This window comes from Giraffa tippelskirchi, chromosome 3 (assembly GCF_054371585.1).
Source record: "Giraffa tippelskirchi isolate mGirTip1 chromosome 3, T2T-mGirTip1v1.2.pri, whole genome shotgun sequence".
Lineage (NCBI taxonomy): Eukaryota > Metazoa > Chordata > Mammalia > Artiodactyla > Giraffidae > Giraffa > Giraffa tippelskirchi.
In genome coordinates this window covers 131090359-131109378 of record NC_137277.1, presented here as the reverse complement: position 1 = coordinate 131109378, position 19020 = coordinate 131090359, and the positions used below count along the sequence as shown (strand labels likewise).

Here is a 19020-nt window from a genome sequence, read left to right as displayed (position 1 = left end):
AGTGAGCTGAGAAGTGTCCTGACCAGGGGTGCTGAGCTGGGGTCCTAGACACGCCACTAATCCTGTGTCTTCTGGCAAGCAGCCCTAGGCCTCCAGGCTACTCCTCTGAACAATGAGGGTGCCTGCCCAGTCAGTTCCACTGATCCCTGCTTCTGCAAAATGATTCTGGAGCCGGTGGGTGAGGGGAGGAGAGAGGGTGCTATATGGGCAGCCTCGCAGTGTGGCTGGTACTGGGCACTGGAGTGGGGGAAAGGACACCAAAAGAAAAGACTCTGGCCCCTGTCCTTTAGAAAGGCAGGATTGAATTGGCAGTTAATGGACACCACACATGCTTGCACTTGGCCCCTTGCAAGTATTTCAAGTGCCCCTACAAGTAGCATCATCCCTAACTACAATAAATCAGGAAAAAGAGGTGATCAAGAAGGCTTCCTGGAGCTGGTGATTGAGCTGCAGAGCGACTGTAAGTCTCTGAAGCAGTGGTTCTCAAAACGTGGTCCCTAAACTGGCAGCTTCACAGGAAGTGAAGTTGCTCAGTCATGTCCGACTCTTTGCGGCCCCATGGACTGTAGCCTACCAGGTTCCCCTGTCCATGGGATTTTCCAGGCAAGAATACTGGAGTGGGTTGCCATTTCCTTCTCCAGGGGATCTTCCTGACCCAGGAAATGAACCTGGGTCTCCCATATTGTAGGCAGATGCTTTACTGTCTGAGCCACCAGGGAAGTCAGCTTCACAGGGGAGCTTGTTAAGAATGCAAATTCGCCTGTGGTCTGGTGGTTAGGACTCTGGGCCTTCACTGCCAGGGCCCGGTCCCAGGTGGTGGAACTAAGATTCTGCAAGCTGCAGCTAAAAGAAAGAAAGAAAGAAAATGCAAATTAAACCATAACTGTTGGGGCGGAGCCCAGCAATTTGCACCTTAAACTTTGAGAACCTCTGCTTGTAAAGCCTTTGCTACTTGGGCGTAGTCCAAGGCCCAGCTTTGGCATTCATTCCCTGGAGCTTGCTAGAAATGCTGAATCTCAGGCCTGCATTTTAATAAGATTCCAAAACATTCCAATTATGAGTGATCTATTATGCAACTGAGCAGACCTCAGAGCTCCTGCAGCCCAGGAGCCATGGTAGACGGTGTGTTTCTCCAGGACTGGGTGTGCTGGAGGGCATGAACGGGAGGGCTTGACCTGCCGTCCTGCTGTAGTTGCACTGCCATCCCTGGCTGGGGCCTGGGCCAGGAGAGGTGGCCTGAAAGCAGATCATCTTTAGCCTCACCTCTGCCTTGTGTTTTACAGATTAATTTCATCCTTTTTATAAACATTCTAAGAATCCTGATGAGAAAACTTAGAACTCAAGAAACAAGAGGAAATGAAGTGAACCATTATAAGTAAGTGGAAGCCAAAGACAGGCACTCAGTCAGTCAGCAGGCATTTACAGACCACCTACTGTTTACCCAGCTGGTGCTCGGCACTATTAGAGGTAGAGGAGGAGGAAGAATTGGGACCTCATCCCAGGGAGTTTACAGTGGGGTGGAGGGAAGGAGGAGTGGGTCCTTTCCTCTCCTAGAACTGCCCTGGGGGTGGAGAGAAAATAAATCTAAGCAGGACCCCTGTAGGCGGATATCTCACCCTTGGGACAAGGCTAGGGAGTCAGGGGCCCACATTCAAGTTTTTGTGGGGACAGTGGCCCTCCTTATCAGTGGGTTTTGCATCCAAGGATTCAACCAACCTTGGATTGCAGATTGCAAATATTTGGGGGAAAAAATCCAAATCAAAACATTTTCATTGTATGAGGTATTATAAGTAATCTAGAGATTATTTAAATATATGGGGAAATGTGCATAGGTTTAAGCAAATACCCCATTTCATATAAGCGACTTTAGCATACAAGGATTTCATTGTCCGCAGAGAGTCTGGAGCCAATCCCCATGGGTGCTGAGGGTCGACTGTGTGTATTTTCCAGTTTTCACTAGACCTTCACCAGATTTTCAAGATAATGTGATTCAAAAATACTTTAAAACCTTTAAGATGGTCAAGAAAACATGCTGTATTATTCTGCTCAGGCTGCCATAGCAAGATACGACAGATTGGCTGACTTAAGTAAGAGAAACTTAATTCCTCACTATCCTGGAGGCTAGAAGCCTAGGAATAGGTGTTGGCAGATTTGAATTCTCCTGACGCCTCACTCTTTGGCTTGTATACAGCCGCTTTCTTGATGGGTCCTCACATGACCTTTTCTTTATACATGTGCAACCCCCATATCTCTTCTTAAAAGGACACCAGTTGATTAGACTACAGTCCCACCCTGATGGCCTCATTTAAACTTAATCACCTCTTCATAGTCCCTATCTGCAAATACAGTCACATTCTGAGGTACTAGGGGTTAGTTAGAGCTCCAACTTAAAAAAAATTTTTTTGTAGGAGGGGGATACAGTTCAGCCCATGACAAATGTAAAAGACAAATCAGTGTCCACCAGAGGCTTTCTCTGTGATGTTCTGGGTTCTCAGAATCTGGCAGAGGCCTGGATGACTCGGTGACAGATTTTCCTAGGGTATCTTTAGAACAGTGGGTCCGAAGCAGGGTCATGCTGGGGATCCAGAATAAAGTTGCCAGATAAAATACAAGATGCCCAGTTTAATCCGAGTCTTGGATAAACAGCTAATAGTTTTTTTTGGTACCTACACCAAAAAAACCCAAAACAAAACTATCTGTTGTTTATCTGAAATTCAAATTGAACTGGGCATCCTGTATTTTTGTTTGCTAAATTTGGCAACCTACCCTGGGAAGAAAACAAAAGAGCTTCTCCTTACAGATATTCATTATCCAACAAATGAGAATGGTGGCTTTGCTAATAATATGTTAGACAGTGTGTGATTTTTAATAGTAACACATGCACATATGTTATAGCGTTATTCCTGTGGGTATGGGTTCAAAGCATTTTACTGATAGGGTTGCATAATCCAAGAGTTTGGAGAGTGGCCATGGACTGGTAAGTATTGAATCCAGGTACTGGGTGTGTGGGAGCTGGAGATGTTCCAAAATGAAAGTTAAACAAACAAGCAGTGGGGACACTGGCAGAGCCTCCTGCAGTCAGGCAAGATGGGGGTGCTTGTGGGTATGGGGTTGCCCGAGACTGCAGTGCCTCTGTGTTCCCAGGCGTCTGGCCAAGTCCACCCTCCTGCTGATCCCCCTCTTCGGAATCCACTACATCATCTTCGCCTTCTCCCCCGAGGATGCCATGGAGATCCAGCTGTTTTTTGAATTGGCCCTTGGCTCATTCCAGGTAAGCTCCAGGGACGGCGACTTTAAGAAAGGAGGCATTCTCTCTCTCCTTAGAGAGGCCAAAACCCAGATCTTCCCGAAGGCAGAGGAACGCCTCATCTGGCAGAGACCCAAGAGAGGCAGGGGCAGGACCTCACTGTGCTGTGTGACCCTCAGTGGGTCCCAAGTTCCCCACTAGTCACGTGTCACATGGGGGTGGGAGATGCAACTCAGGAGAGAGAGACTGACTCCAGGGAGGACAGAAGGGAATGTAACCCTGGTGCACTAGATCACACAGCTCTCAGTAGTTAGAGACAATGCAAGCACTGAGGGCTTGAGCTGAGCCATCAAGGAGTGGAGGGGGGCAAGAAGATGAGCATAGAGGGAGCGGAGGGTGGGGTGGAAGGCTGTTTAGAAGAATATCCTCATCTGCACACTGGGAAGTCCATTAAAACGCCCCAAACTGAAAAATCCAGAAGTAACCACATCAGCATATTATGCAGAATCAGTCAGGAGAGTTCCAAGTCTGAGGAACAGGAAACGGAAGCAAGGAGGTCAGGAGAGGGTGTTTTTTTCTTTTCTTTCTGTTTTGGTGACAGGAGACATTTGATTCTTTGAAACAAATTACATACACAATTTACTAAAAATAAAAACCAACTTTAAAAAAATGGGAAAAAGGGGAGAGAAGAAACGACCTACCTACTAACTCAACAAGATGTTGTAGTTAAAAAATATAGTAAACCTATTCGGCTAGAAGAGACTTAACATGAATCCCAAACTTCACAATGTTATTTGTTTATTTACTCATAACTATCTCCTTCCAAAAATAATATGATGTAGCTTTCAGGGAAAACATACAAAGGACAAAAAATAAGCAGATGAGGGATCAGTGAATAAAGAAAATAAAGCCAAAATTGAGTTCATACACAGAAACAAATTTGATGAAGTTCTCAAAAGAGGGGAGAAATGTGTCATACATTTTGGTTTGGAGCTTCCCAGTAGCCAAAGCAAAGACAGAAACACACTCTGTTTCAAGACTTAGATGCAAGCAGCCTGGTTCCCAGGGAAAGCCTAGAATTATAGTTTTGAGGCCTGAGAGAAATCTCTCCCAGTGGGTTTTCCTGAAGAAGCCAGCTTGTCATCAACACACAGACCATCCACAGAGACTTCCTCACCTGGGCAGGCCTTGGCCTCAGGGTGAGGCTGGGTGCCTTTCTCATTCCTGGAGCTCTGTTCAGGACAGGGTGTGCCCAGGGTCATCTCCCCCTGTCCTGCTCAGGTTCCAGGGAAGACACATCACTGGGAACGCATTCCTGAGTGGGGTCTGGCCCTAACCCACGCCTGCAGACCCCACCCCAGGGCTGTCCCTGCTGCACTCTTCTGAGCCTCTTCTCTGCCCAGAGACTCTCACCGGCACCCCAGACCCCTGGGGACCTAGTCTCTGTGTATAATCCATGAGCTTTTTCTCTGGATCAGGAAGCTTCCATATAACATGGCGGAAGGTTGGGCTCACCATGGCCCTTTTTATCAGGTGGGCGGGGCTGTCCAAAGATGGGAGGAAGGTCTTGACCCAGCTGACAGAAGTGGGTAGTGACCCCGATGAGAACCTGGAGACCCAGGACTGCATAGATGGGGGCTTCCTGTCTCTGGAACTAGGCTTGTGGCTAGGGCTGCAGACTACACCCAATGGAAGGCCATTTGGCTCCTCTCTGGGGACGTGTTTATTAAGAGAAAACCAAAAGCACTTTCCTAAATGTTCCCATAGGAATGTTTTAGTTCAGTTCAGTTCAGTCACTCAGTCATGTCCGACTATTTGAACCCCATGGACTGCAGCATGCCAGGCTTCCCTGTCCATCACCAACTCCCAGAGCTTACTCAAACTCATGTCTATCAAGTCTGTGATGTCATCCAACCGTCTCATCCTCTGTCGTCCCTTTCTCCTCCTGCCTTCAACATTTTTCAGCATCAGGGTCTTTTCCAATGTGTCAGTTCTTCGCATCAGGTGGCCAAAGTATTGGAGCTTCAGCTTCAGCATCAGTCCTTCCAATGAAAATTCAGGACTGATTTCCTTTAGGATTGACTGGTTGGAGCTCCTTGCAGTCCAGGGGACTCTCAGGAGTCTTCTCCAACACCACAGTTCAAAAGCATCAATTCTTCGGCACTCAGCTTTCTTTATAGTCCAACTCTCACATCCATACATGACTACTGGAAAAACCATAGCTTTGACTAGATGGACCTTTGTTGGCAAAGTAATGTCTCTGCTTTTTAATATGCTGTCTAGGTTGGTCATAGCTTTTTTTCCAAGGAGCAAGCATCTTTTAATTTCATGGCTGCAATCACCACCTGCAGTGATTTTGGATCCCCCCCAAAATAAAGTCTGTCACTGTTTCCATTGTTTCCCCCTCTATTTGCCATGAAGTGATGGGACAGGATGTCATGATCTTAGTTTTCTGAATGTTGAGTTTTAAGCCAGCTTTTAAACTCTACGCTTTCACTTTCATCAAGAGGCTGTTTAGTTCTTCTTCGCTTTCTGCCAAAAGGGTGCTGTTATCTGCGTATCAGAGGTTATTGATATTTTTCCCAGCAATCTTGATTCCAGCCTGTGCTTCATCCAGCCCATAGGAATGTTTACAAAGAAAAAAAAGATCTTTAAGGGTGTTTTTTTTAAAAAAAGAACTGTTTTTCAAATACAAACATATATATCATTTTATTATATTTTATACATATATAGTGATATAACAAATATCTTTAAAATTCTGTATTATGGAAATTTTTTGCATATACAAAAGTCAAATGAGCAATATAATGAACCTGCATATAGCACTTACCCTTCTGTGACCTGTCCTATTTCACCTCCATCCACTCCCCATCTCTCATCATTTTAAGCAAACTCAAGCCATCATGTTATTTCAAATGTAAGCATTTTAGTATATACTTTCTGAAAGACAAGAACTTAAAGAAGGACACACACAGAACCACAATACCATTATCACTGTCATATATTTCTAAAGACTGAAGTTTATTAGGGGCTTCCCTGGTGGCTGACAGTAAAAAATCTGCCTGTAGATCTGGGTTCGTTCCCTGAGTTGGGAAGATCTCCTGGAGAAGGGAATGGCTACCCACTCTAATAGTGTTGCCTGGAAAATCCCATGGATAGAGGAGCCCGACAGGCTACACACAGTCCATGGGGTTGCAGAGTCAGCTCCTCCTAATTATAGAAATACTTGCTTACTGAGGAAAATTTGGAAGTAAGAAGTTAAAATAGAAAGGCAAATTCATCCAAATTCTCATAACCCAATGTAATATCCTCTGTTAAAATGGTGTGTTTACTTCTAAGTCTCCTTTCTATCCAAGAAGACATACACATGTACACACACTTACACACATGTAATTGAGATCACGATGTGTGATTTTTTAACCCACCTTGTTATATTTAATTCTCTATCATTCCATCATGACCATTTTTCCAGCTCACTAAAATTCTTCAGAGACTGAATTTTTAATGACTGTATAAAAACTGGCATTTCCTAAACTTGTTGGCTGTGGGAGGCCACCCTCTCTCACCTGGGGCACATCTAACCCGCCCTCACCCAAGGCTCCTGCCCTCATTTGAACAGAGACTGTGTCTCCGCATCTCTGAGGCTGGGCAACCCCGGTCCAGTGAGGGGCAGCAGCTTGACCTCCAGCTCCAGGTCCACCGAAACCCATGACTCAGGTCCCTCACCTGGAAGCAGGGATCCTCCCTGCCAAATGAAGCACCTGGAACTCAGAAGCCATCATTACATAGGCTAAGCTGTGGCCCAAATCCAGCTCTAGTTTATTGCAAAGCCTGCCTTTCACACTCTCTGACAGCAACTCCTAATCAATGATGCCCATTTGAACCATCTGGGGGTTTTTCAGAGCTGCTGCTGGTCCCACCCCAGACATTCAGATTCAGGACACAGAGTGTACCTGGGCTAGAGCTCCCAAGTGATCCTCATGTGCGGCCAAACTTGGAAACCGCTGCCCTGAGTACATGTTCCTGCCCCACCCCCACAGTCCCCGTTTTGTGTGACATCATCCATGTCTGAGACTCCAGAGCAGATCCTTCTAGTTTGTCTCTAAAACTCTTGTTAGAATGCTGGGATCCCAGAGCAGTTACATGTATGAAGCCCACTGTAAACAGGCTGGTTCATCCCTCTTTGGAGTCCTGTCCATGTCTTAAGTAGCCAGGAGCAGGCCTGGTTGGCACTGGGAGGAGGGGTTGGGCTACCTGCAGTCAGGGCTGTGGCACCCAGGCCTCTGTGGGGCAGGGTGCACACCAGCCAAGGAGGCCTGAGGGCAGGGCCTGTTAGGAAGGGCAGGCTGGCCTTTGAGGGTCTGTAGGTGAGCCGGACATTCAGACTGCTAGACCCTGTTCAAAGATCATGGTTCCATACAAGCCTTAGGCTTCAAATCCCGCATCTCAGCCGGAAGTCCCTGACTGGTGGGCTCCATGCCAGGATTCTGGGGATACTATTGGGAAAAGAGGAGTCCAGATGCTGGAGAGAGAGGGTCCTGATAGGCACAATGCCCAACCCACCAGTGAACTTAAAAGCAAATATAGCCCTGAGGCCTCTGACCTTGGAGATGTGAATGGGGAGTCAGGCCCCTTGTTCGCTGGCTGAGACCTGCACTTGAGCTCTGCTCAGACTTCAGTTACATTAAGCAGAAGCTGCTAACTCAGCCACAGGGACCAGGCAGGTCACTAGAATTAATAAGGGAGGCCATCCTGGAGAAGCAGGGCTCAGTGGCACCTGAGGCATGCCCATCCTGCCTGGAACTGAGCAGGTGGAGCAGACATGTGAATCCCTGGGCCTGGATGGGCTTGTTTGCAGGCCCAGCTGGAAATTTGGAGAGGTTTAAACAGGCACAGCTACTCAGATAGAAAGACAAATGTGTGACTGTGTGGTCAGAGCAGAGCTCTGGGCGGGATGGACAAGCCTCACATGCCACCACTCCCTGCTTCTCCCAGATGGCCCACTTCACTAATTCCCATGACCTGCCTGGTCACCGAGGTTGAGTTAGCAGCCTCTATTTAATGTAACTGACACCACCCTGGCGCAGGGCCCCTCCCTGGACTCGGGGTCATTCTTGCCCCCAAGGGTCTCAGTCTGTGTGGGTGATGCCAGCACAGCTGGGCGCACTGCAGGGCCAGAAGAGGAAGCCCCTATTCCCTCTGGGGTAGGAGAAGTGTGGGAAGGCTCTGGAATAGTCATGGGGAGAAGTGATCCTGGGGCTGCTGATGAAAGGACCCCAGGGGACTAGGAGGCCGAAAGCTGGAGCCCCTCACCAATCCCGTTGCCCCTGCTTCCTCCGCAGGGCCTGGTGGTGGCTGTCCTCTACTGCTTCCTCAATGGGGAGGTGAGTGTTCTGAGGTTGCTCTGCTGCCTGGGGAGCTCCCTTGTCATTGGATTGTGGTTTAGAAGGGCTACCTGGAAAGGGTGGCGGGGAGCAGGGCATGATGTGGGTGTGGCAGACCAGGGCCGCCTGGCTCAGATCTGTCTTACAGGAGTCTGAGCTCACTTAATGGGAGCAACAGAATCACCCAGAGGCCTTGTTAAAACAACTGCTGGGTCCTACCTTGTTTCTAAACAGGCAAAAATGTGTCCCGTCGGTCTGAGCTGGAGGCTGAGAATGTTTTAACAAGCACTCCAGGTGATTTTAACCCTCAGGCAAATTCAGGAAATGGAAAGTGCAGGCACCCCAACCCTAACTGAGGCTGCTGACTGCTGGTTGCCTGATGAGTGACCTTAGTCACTGCCCTCTTCTGGGCCTCAGGCCTCCCATTTGTAAAGAGAGTGACTCAAGTGAAACGTCTGCCCCCTCCATCCTCAGAGACCTCCAAAGAGTGTGACTGCTGAGCAGGGTTGGGGGAGCTACACACTTAACGTTCAGTCTCTGCGCTTGCCCAGAGCATCTCGGTTGGGACAGGAGGCTCCTGGCACAGAAGCCATGCAGTTGACGTTAGTTGAACATGGTACTGTATGCAAATAAACCCTTCCTGTGGCTGTCAATCATCTGGTTCGCCCCACTTGAATGGGAGTATCCTCTGATATTTTTCCAAAAGTCAAGCATCAAACCTGGCCTCAAATGCTTTTCTGCTGCCACTGGGGGTTGTGAAGGAAATTCCAAAGAGTAGCCCCCTGGTCCCTAGATGAGTTCTGAGCTAGAGTGGCTTCATGGGGACGTGTCCAGTTGTCCCAGGTGACCATCTGGAGATTGTCGAATGATCACAGGCCCCTTCTTCAGGATAGGTTTGCTGAGGTTGCTGGTGAAAGGTCCCAAGGGAAAGGGGCCCTTCAGTACCTATGGATGTCAGGGCTGAAAATGGTAAATCTGAGTGGAGGGGAAGGCATGCCCTCCAGGCAGGAGTGTCAGAGCCTGTGCTGAGGCCCCAGGGGAAAAAGCAGGACCCGGGCAAAGATCGCCCTTCCCTCCTGGCTGACTCCTGGTCTCTGGGGGCAGGTGCAGCTGGAAGTTCAGAAGAAGTGGCGACAGTGGCACCTGCGTGAGCTCCCATTGCGGCCTATGGCCCCCAGTTCCTCCTTCAGCAACGGCATCAAGGCCAGCCCCTCGGAGCAGAGTCGGGCCACCCGTAGGACCAGTGTCATCTGAGGCTGGCCACCCCAGGTCCTGAGGGCTGACTGCTGCAGTAGGAGAGCCTGCCTTCCTGCCAGATGCTGTGTGGTCTCTCCAGTGACTATTACACTCTTCCTCCTGGCCTTGGGGTGGGGTTGTGTTGATGATTCCTCAGAACTGATGGGGCCTGGGACAGCAAAAGGGCCTGGGATTCAGATCTGTTGAATTTCCTGGAAAGAGTAGTTCAGGGGTCCCAGGAGAGGGCAGGGGAATAAATGGTAACTGGGAGGAGACTTGGTTGGTATTTGTTGGTCCTCTTGTCCTTGAGACACAAGGTGGAGGATGCTGTCCCCCGCTACTTTCTGGAGAAGGGGGCTTCCCTGACCTCCCTGCTCCAGTTTTCAGGGATAAGCTTAGAAGCCAAGTGAACCAGATGTTATTCCTGTTTTCAGTTATCTGTAGTGGTGGTGGTTTAGACGCTAAGTCGTGTCCGACTCTTGCGACCCCATGGACAGTAGCTTGCCAGGCTCCTCTGTCCATGGGATTCTCCAGGCAAGAATACTGAAGTGGGTTGCCATTTCCTTCTCGAGGATCTTACCAACCCAGGGATCGAACTCGGGTCTCCTGCATTGCAGGCAGATTCTTTACTGACTTAGCTACGAGGGAAGCCCTCAGTTATCTGTAGTACTGCAGAAAATGGGGCAGAATCCTTTTGACAGAAGAGAAACTGGTTCACCAAGGTCCTGTGACTTGACCAAGATACCCAGCTGGAAGTGGCAGCTCAGTGCAGGACTTTTGATTTTGAATCCCCAGGCTCGCTCCAAGGCTGTCTGTCTCCCCTGCTCCCAGGCCGGGATGAATGGGGCCTGTCTCCCTGTCCCACTGGGGATTTTCATCTTATCCTTAACTGTCTGGATCTCAGTTCCCTCACATATCAGCATTCCTTCCCTGCTGGCCATGTGAAGATTAAAGGACTAAATATTTTAACCTTTTTACAAAACACTGCCTACGTGCTCAGGGGAAGCATTCTGGACAGGAGCAGAGGCGACCCCTCCCCCCAGAGTAGAGGGAAGGGCATCTTGCTGGTGGATGGGCCCAGCTCTAGTCCTGGCTTTGTGTGACCTGGACAAGTGGCCCTGGCCCCCAACTTCTGCATCTCACCCCTGCAGACAAGGAGATCACCCTCTCTCACCTCATAGACAGCCCCTGGGGTGAAAAGGCCAGCTTGCCCGTTTTCCAGGGCTAAGAATACATGTCAGCCTGTATGGTTGATATAACTTTCTCCAGAGACCCCCATGAACTCTGTGCATCTTCAAATCAAGGAAAGTTTAAAAAAAAAATCACAAGGTATAGGCACTCAGAAAGAGGACCTGGCAGAGCAGAAACCCAAACCTCATGAGGCCAGAATGAACCAGGGAAGGCCTGAGTTCATCAGGTCAGGGAGGGGCACGGGGCTAGTATAGAATGAAATAGGCTGAGGGTGGAAAAAAACCCCACCTACTGGGTGGAAAAAAACCCCACCTATAGGGCTTCCCTCGTGGCTCAGACGGTAAAGCGTCTGCTTGTGGTGTGGGAGACCGGGGTTAGATCCCTGGGTTGGGAAAATCCCCTGGAGAAGGAAATGGCAACCCACTCCAGTACTCTTGCCTGGAAAATCCCATGGACGGAGGAGGCTGGTAGGCTACAGTCCATGGGGTCACAAAGAGTCGGACATGACTGAGCAACTTTACTTACTTTACTTACTAGGCAGAAAAGGGACTGAAAAGGGGGCAATTTAATGCACAGAGATATAAAGCTGCTGGCAAGGGTGGAAATCTCCATTGGTTCCTGTCTTTCACCTGCAGGCCTCTGTATCTAGGGTGGTTGTTAATCATTATCCAAGGTTTGGCCAGTTCCCTGTACCCTGCGGAGTCCAGATACGTGCTCTCTGGAGTGTGTTCTAGGATCAAAAATGGTACCCTGAGGCTATCTGGCCCTGACCAAAGATGCACACACGTACTATATCAGAGATCTATTCATCACGTGCTCAGCTTTGTCCAACTCTTTGCAACACCATGGACTGTAGCCTGCCAGGCTCCTCTGTCCATGAGGATTTTCCAGGCAAGAATATTGGAGTGGTTTACCATTTCCTCCTCCAGGGGATCGTCCCGACCCAGGGAAGAGTCTCCTGCATTGGCAGATGGATTCTTTACTGCTTGAGCCATTGGGAAAGTCCCTACATCAAGAGGACAGTATTATAAGTTAGGCAGTTCTCCTGGAAGGGCTTCAGGCAGTACTCACAAGGAGAGTCCTCAGAGGGACAGCCAGCTGCTGGAAGCAGGGGTTATCCTGGGATTATGAGGTACCCCCAAAGGGCAGGGTTCAAATAAAGTCAAATGGTTTGAAAGCTTACTATATGCAAGCAATCCTGAACTCTGCTTCCTGGCGTGACCAAAGCTAAAGCAGGGAAAATGCAAAGGCCCTTTGAGGTGGTGGAAGAAAGTCTTAGGCACTAATTGGACACCCTTTGCTGGAAGGATGATTCACTCTTAGTCTCACAGGAGGCCCAGGGACCCTACAGCACACATCCCAGCAGGGTCAATAAAACAGATGTGAACTGTGCTTCCCTGTGCAGCCAGCCTGGGCACCAGTGACCCGAGCTGCTTCCAGGTCTATTCCCATCCCAGGAAGGGTTCAAGTAAAGGTTTTAAAATATGTTTATTCTTGTAAAATCAACATCCTATATAACATGGCTGTGGGTAAACTGGTGCAGCTGGTGGCATGGAGGCTCCCACCTGACCTCTGGGCTGCAGACCAGCTGCAAACACACCAAGGCCAAGAGGCATCAATTTGAACATCACATGTTGGAATTAGAAAAGTCTCATCTTTTTTATCCCTTGCACTGCACGTCATGTAGGGACTCAGTTCCTCAACCAGGGATCTAACCCGTGTCCTCTGCACTGGAAGCCCAGAGAGTCTTAATCACTGGACCACCAGGGAAGTCTGGAAAAGTCCCATCATGGGCAGGTTTTCTGGTAGAACTTGATGTCCTTGGAGAAGGGTCCTAAACTTTTGCAGGCAGGCCCCAGGGATGCATGTTGTTGTTGATGTGGGTGATGCTGTTGATGTGCAGGCCACTGATAGCATTCAGGAAGAGAAGGAAGGAAGCTGTGAAGTCGCTCCAGAACATCAGGGTGAGGCCCAAGAGCGTCACCTGGCTCCTGAGAAGGACCAGGAAGCTCAGGAGGCCCCCGAAGGAGAGGATGAATGAGATGAGTAAGAGGAAGGAGCCCATAGCCCACTTCCGCCGAGCAAGGGAGTCCTCGCACACCTGGGACACTATGAGAAACTCCAGGCCAAAGATGGCGACCACCACGGCCAAGGTGGCCACGACGCGGGCCAGGACCATGCCCGAGGCCAGCCAGGGTACGTGGGCCTCACTCAGGTCTCGGAGGCAGTGCAGCTCCGTCTGGTTGGAAGCAGTGCAGAAGCGCCACAGTCCAAAGAGGCGGTCATCCACCAGGAGCCATTCACCATCACAGATGGAGATGGAGGAGAGGACCACAGCCAGGGAGGTACACAGGATGATGAGGGCTCGGGTGAAGCACTCAAAGAAGGACCGGTGGGGCCTCCTTTGGCCCAGCAGCCTCTGTGCCTGGAACACAGCATGGGGCAGCATGTCAGGGAGGGCCCCCCACCACACCCTGCCAGCCTCTTCAGGGAGGACCCACAACATGCAGTTCAGATTCCCACTGCCACTGGAACCCTTCTCACATCCTGCCTGTTCCCGGCCCATCCTCGTTCAAGACCTATAAGCATTGTCTGTGGATCCAGTTATTTATCAGGCAAAGAGTTCCCTGCCCTTTCTTTAATGATCTTATAATGAATAAAAAAGCCAAATTCCATTTGCCTGTCTATACTCTTTAGCATGTTCTGAAGTCAGAAAACCTGTTTGACCCGGCTGTTGTGACCTTGAGCCAGCAGGCAGCCTTGGTTTCTTTATGTGCAACACAAGAACACTACACAGAGTTATTAGCACATCAGTGATGGTTTCCTCCCCTGGCTTCTGGTCTCCCCCAGTTTCATCCTAATCTGTACCTTCCGAACTTGCCAGGACCCAGGTGCTCAGTGATGTTTGCACTTTACCCTTCAGTCTGGCCTAGCCTGTACCCCACCCAGAACATGCCACCACTAGGTGTTCCAGCAGCTTGTGGGGTTGGAAGGGGAGTCCCTGAGGCTCCCCTTCAGTCTCTGGTTTCAGCCCTGGAAAAGTGCACTGTCCTCTCTCCTGGCAACCTGGGCCAAGTGTCCAGTGAGGTGTCTCTTGTTACAACCCTGGGGCACCCTCCAGTCATGGTCCCCCAACCCAGAAGCAAAAGGAATGCTTCAAAGAGTAGAATGCTTTAGATGGCCCACAAGCCCTCCCAGAGCATCCTCCCCACCACCCTGCTCAGGCACATGGCCCCCTTCCCATGCCGAGGACAAGCCTAGAACTTTCTTCCTCACCTACTGGCTCCACTACTTGAAAGGCTGTTCTGGCTGCCCCCCTTTCTCTCTTCTTCATGTCTCGACTGAAACACTGCCTCTGTACCCACCCAACCCAGAAGGGACTCCCTCTGGTCACTCTCGGAGGAACCGTTCTGACAACTTACCTATTTCTGTCTGAATAGTGGTTGTATGTTATTGTCTGTCTCACTTGGAGACTGAGGTCTCCAGGAGGCCAGGGCCTTTCCCTAGCACCTGGCACTGTGCTCAAGAGCCGTGAGATAAATGAACATCAAGCTTGCAACCACTGCCACTTTCACCTGAAGCTCCCTTTAAACCATCTCCTGCCCAGTCCTAAATTATGCCCTTTACAGTGACTGTGGAAGCAGCCCAGGTTACACTCTGGTTTGGGAGGTAAGCAAAGCAGAAAACTCAAGCGTGATGATCACTGCTAGGGAAACCAACCAAAAGGGGACTCTAGGATCCCATTTCACCCTTAAACCTGAGTCTGGACTTCCCTGGTGGTACCGTGGATAAGAATCTGCTTGCCAATGCAGGGGACAAGCATTCAATCCCTGGTCTTGAACGATTCCATATGCCAGAAGAACTAAGCCTGAGTGCCACAATTACTGCAATGAAGCCTAGAGCCCATGCTCCACAAGAGAAGTTACTGCAGTGAGATGCCTGGGCACCACGATCAAGAGTAGCCTCTAGGCTCACCACCACTTAAAAAAAAAAAAGAAAAGAAATAGCTGCTTTTTCATTTTAAAAAAAAAGAACAAACTAGTCTGGTGGAGTAGGAAACTTCATGGGGGGTATGCAAAGATGGCAACAGTCACAGAGGCCAAGGGACCTGCCCAAGAGCATTGACCTACATCACAGTAAAGCCTAGCACAACAGCTCAACCGCTGTATCATGTGCGGGGGTGGGGGTGGGGATGCATGCTGCCAATAAATACTGACTTGGGGCATCATGTGAGGGGCTCAGTATAGTGGTGAGGAAAAGGAGTGGAGGGGACTGAGGGACACCCAAAGACACCGATGCAGATCCAGACACAAAGGCAGCCTAGTGCGCTGTAAAGAGCTTTCAGGCGGGAGTCTAGGCTGTGGTTCTCAAACCATGTCCCCTTGTCTCCTAGCAGGGGGACAGGGCCCCCTCACTTCAACCCATCAGATCCCTTTTTCCTGCCAGAGCCACTGGGAATCTGAGTCTGTACTGGATTTCAATAGAAAAAAATAGCTGTACCACTAAGAACCAAGGGAGCTTTGAAACCTCTGATTACAAATCATAAAGGTGTTTGTCTTTGTGACAAGGTTTCTTAATCCCCTTGACTCTTGTTTCTCATCTACATTCTGTAGGAGTTAGTGACCCCTGCAGGAAAGCATAGCCATGAAGTTACCTTGCGAGGTTATAACACCCCTAGAGGTTGTTAAGTTTCTAGGATGGGAAAACCCCAGACGCAGGCAACAAGTCACAAGAATACAGCACCCAGAGGCCTTTTGACCTTGGACATCACGCTGTCTGGAGAAAAAGCACATGCCGTCCTGCGCTCAGCCCCACCTGTCCTGGGCACAGACTGGACTTTAATCTCCAGGCCCTCAGACATTCAGAAAGACAGCTGACATCAGGTCATTTTCCCCCTCCCATCCCAAAGTAGGGCATCATTCAAACTCTGACACCAATAAAACTCCCAAGGATTAAATGAGATTATGTACATAAAGATGCTTGGCACATGAGCAGTCCTGATTTACCATAGCTAGTCCTAACATTAGGAACAATAAGGTATCCTGAGTCCTCATTCCTCACCACTGCCCCCTACACCTGAGCTTTGAGCCGTCCAAGGCCTGAAATCCTCCTGGAGGGCAGTTGAGCCTCAGCATGGTCAGTGGAAGGTTTGTGGACCACCCAGGATGAGGGCAGTTGAGCCCTGTCCCTGATACTGCCCCGCCCAGCTCTGTGACCTTGGGCAAGTCACTTTAGTCTCTTAGGGCCTGGACCTTCTCCACTAAAAAAAGAAATGGAAGAGGCATTTCCCCCTTTTCATCCAGCTCCCTGAATGATTTCTAGTGACCTGTAAAACAGTGTCACTTGACACTCCTGGGCCACTGAGTCCACTGCCAAGATCCTGTCTTCCTCTACAACCCAGGACCCCATGTGATTCCATCAACCCCTAAGTAGATACTTTGGGCTGCTCACTACTCATTCTCCACATCACCCCTCCCTCCTTTTTTGCCCCAACCCCCCACTGCCCACTCAGCCCAAGCCCAGATCAGGCCCTTCTCATCAGCTGGAAATCCCGTCTGTGCTCAGCCGTTGAGTCCTGTCCCACTCTTTGGGACCTCACTGATTGTAGCCAGGCTCCTCTGTCCCTGTGATTCTCCAGGCAAGAGTACTGGAATGGGTTGCCATTTTCTCCTCCGGAGGAGCTTCCCCTGCCAGGGGATCAACCTGGGTCTCCTGCACTGGCAGGCGGATTTTTTTTTTTTTAACCACTGAGCCACCCAGAAAATCCCTTCTACAGCTCCCTAAACAGTAAGCCCATTCACACCAGCATGACCCCAGGACACTGGTCAGAGAGGTACAGGAGCCAGTTTGCTTGGTTTTTAGCTCTTTGACCTCTGACAAGTTATTTATCCCCTGGAGATAACTAGTCCTGCCTCGTGCCCTCATGGTGGAGCTGAACCGAGTTCTGAACACCCCAACTGCATAGAACAGTCCCAGGCCTGTGGTTAAGTGTTTCTAAGTGTCAGCGACTATCTTCAAGCGCAGCCCGTGCCCCCCCCCCGCCCCCAATAGTGCTCCAGGGTTTTAACCTCATCTTTTCCGCCCGCCCCTCCAACCCCCTTCTCCTTCCTTCGCTAAAAATCAAGTCTTTGAACCTGGCTACCAGTCTTCCTGCCCCTCCCAGCCCGGTACGAAGCCCTCCCCCACCCCTTAATCCTGTCGCAGTTTCTAATCTAGCACTCACTTCCCCGACCGCATCTAAATCCTGTTTGCAAGTCTCTCCCCAGCTGGGCCGCCAGCTCGAGGCGGGACCACACCCGATCCCACCCTCCACGCGGAAGGTCCGGAGGCAGCCTGGTCGGGACTTTAGGGAGCAACTCGCTGCATCCCGCTCTCGGGCTGCTGAATCCCGGCCGCAGGAGGTTTGCGGGCGGCTTGTGGGTGGAGTTTCTCCTGTTCGGGCCAAGTCCGGCTCTCACTCGATTCTGGGGCTGAGCTGGCCGCCACCGGCAGGTCACTTCACCTGAGCCTCAGCCTCCTCATCTGTAAACTGGGCGGAGCTCTGGGGTGAGTGCTGTGGCGCTCTTGAGCCCTCGCGGGCTGAGTCTGCGGGCCTCTGACCCTCAGGACCATCAGGTCGGGAGACGAGCTGGCGGGACGCGTCCGCTATGGAAGCTCGGCCGCGGGGTAGGAGAATTGCACGCCCGAGGGGCGGAGGGAGACGGGCAGGTTCCCCAGCAAATGCCTCGCATCACTGAGAAACCTCATCTCTGCAATGCCGCCCCCTCACCTCACTACAGTCTTGTTCCCAGGTTTCCGCGCGTCCCAGCTAATCCACCCCCGTCCCCGTCCCCCCAAAATCAGTTTTGCGGAGGGGAGGTGGTATTCCTGGCTCCGGCTCAGGAAAGTTCTGGTTTCCCCAGACACGCCTCCTCCTCTGAGGAGCGAACCTCACTCTACAAGTGGATTCCGTCCATCCTCCGCCCCAGAAGCGCCCCCTTTAAAGAGGGACCCTTCTGTTGAATCTAATCGATGGAAACAGAGGACCCCAAAGAGAAGTAAGACAACCGCCCGACCCCGAGACTTTTGGGAGCCTCGGGTGCGCGAAGGACCCGAGCGACAAGACGGAGCCACAGAACAGAGCTGGGGTGGAAGAGTAGTCCCAGGTGGCTTCCTGCCTACCCCCCGGACCCTGGGAGGGCACTCCTACCGCTCTCACCGCGGCCGCTCGCTCACCTGAACGCCGAGGGCTGTCATCCTGCACCCGGGCTCTTCGCGAACTCCCGCCAGCTGCCTCCACGAGCCGTAGCGCAGATCTGCTGAGGCAGACCCTTGCGGCTTGGGAATCTCTCCTCAGGGGGCGGGGCCGGGGGCGGGGTGGGCAGGGTGGGTCGGAGGGCGGAGCGGGGAGGGGAGGAGAGGGAGGGGCGGGGAGGAGGGAAGGGCGGACAGGAGGGAGGGACTGGGAGGAGGGAGGGGCGGGGAGGGGCGCTGGGTATCTGCAAGCTTGGTGCTGCTGGGGGGGCTGCCGGCGGGGCCGCTGGCGGGGCTGTTCCCCACCTGGGGCCGCTGGCGGGGCTGTTCCGGGGCTGTTCAGCTGGGTGGACGCTGAATCAGCGGGGCCGCGGGAAGGAGCCACCGGGGGAGGGGTGGGAGGCCAGGACACGGCCAAGAAGTGTAGGCTCGGGCGGCGGACCCGCAAAGTCCAGGATTGGAGTTATTCCCTCGCTCTGAGGACTGCTGTGCTCGCGGCACCGATTCCCCAACGGCCAGGACCGCGCAGGCGGAAGGCCAGCGACCCAGGACCCGATTCCTCCCCAGCGGGTCCACCCAAGGGTCAGGGGAGGCAGAGGCGTCTAGACCGCAGCGCCCGCCTGGGCTCTGCGACCTCCAGCACCTTGTACTGTGACCCCGGGCTCTTGTTTTTGTCTCTGTTGTTCAGTCGCTAAGTCATGTTTGATTCTTTGCGACTGGGCGGACTGC

General features: G+C 51.3%; 2 protein-coding genes across 3 annotated transcripts in view; one reads left to right on the top strand and one right to left on the bottom strand.

Annotated features, from left to right (window-relative positions):
- Positions 1–9885, top strand: part of SCTR (secretin receptor) — a 71643-nt gene extending 61758 nt beyond the window's left edge. The window contains exons 11-14 of the mRNA XM_081574982.1: positions 1284–1375; positions 3145–3271; positions 8590–8631; positions 9736–9885. Coding sequence (XP_081431108.1) covers positions 1284–1375; positions 3145–3271; positions 8590–8631; positions 9736–9885 — 411 coding nt within the window. The remainder of the gene's footprint in view (positions 1–1283; positions 1376–3144; positions 3272–8589; positions 8632–9735) is intronic.
- Positions 9886–12527: 2642 nt separating this feature from the next.
- On the bottom strand, positions 12528–18776 carry TMEM37 (transmembrane protein 37). 2 transcript variants are annotated; one of them, XM_081575910.1, is made up of 3 exons: positions 18598–18776; positions 18274–18353; positions 12528–13483 (listed from the first exon to the last, which is right to left on the bottom strand). In XM_081575910.1, exons 2-3 carry the CDS (start codon positions 18292–18294, stop codon positions 12893–12895), a joined length of 612 nt encoding a protein of 203 aa, XP_081432036.1. In that variant the 5' UTR covers positions 18295–18353; positions 18598–18776; the 3' UTR covers positions 12528–12892. The 2 variants fall into 2 exon arrangements, with proteins under 2 accessions (XP_081432036.1, XP_081432034.1); XM_081575908.1 differs by having other exon boundaries at positions 18274–18776.
- Positions 18777–19020: the final 244 nt, after the last annotated feature.

Bases quoted from the DNA above. Each gene is read 5' to 3' on its own strand.
- TMEM37 (XM_081575908.1), bottom strand. From the start codon at position 18,294: ATGACAGCCCTCGGCGTTCAG. The intron at 13,484-18,273 runs GTGAGCGAGCGG...GCTGTGTTCCAG, and splicing joins TGACAGCCCTCGGCGTTCAG to GCACAGAGGCTGCTGGGCCA.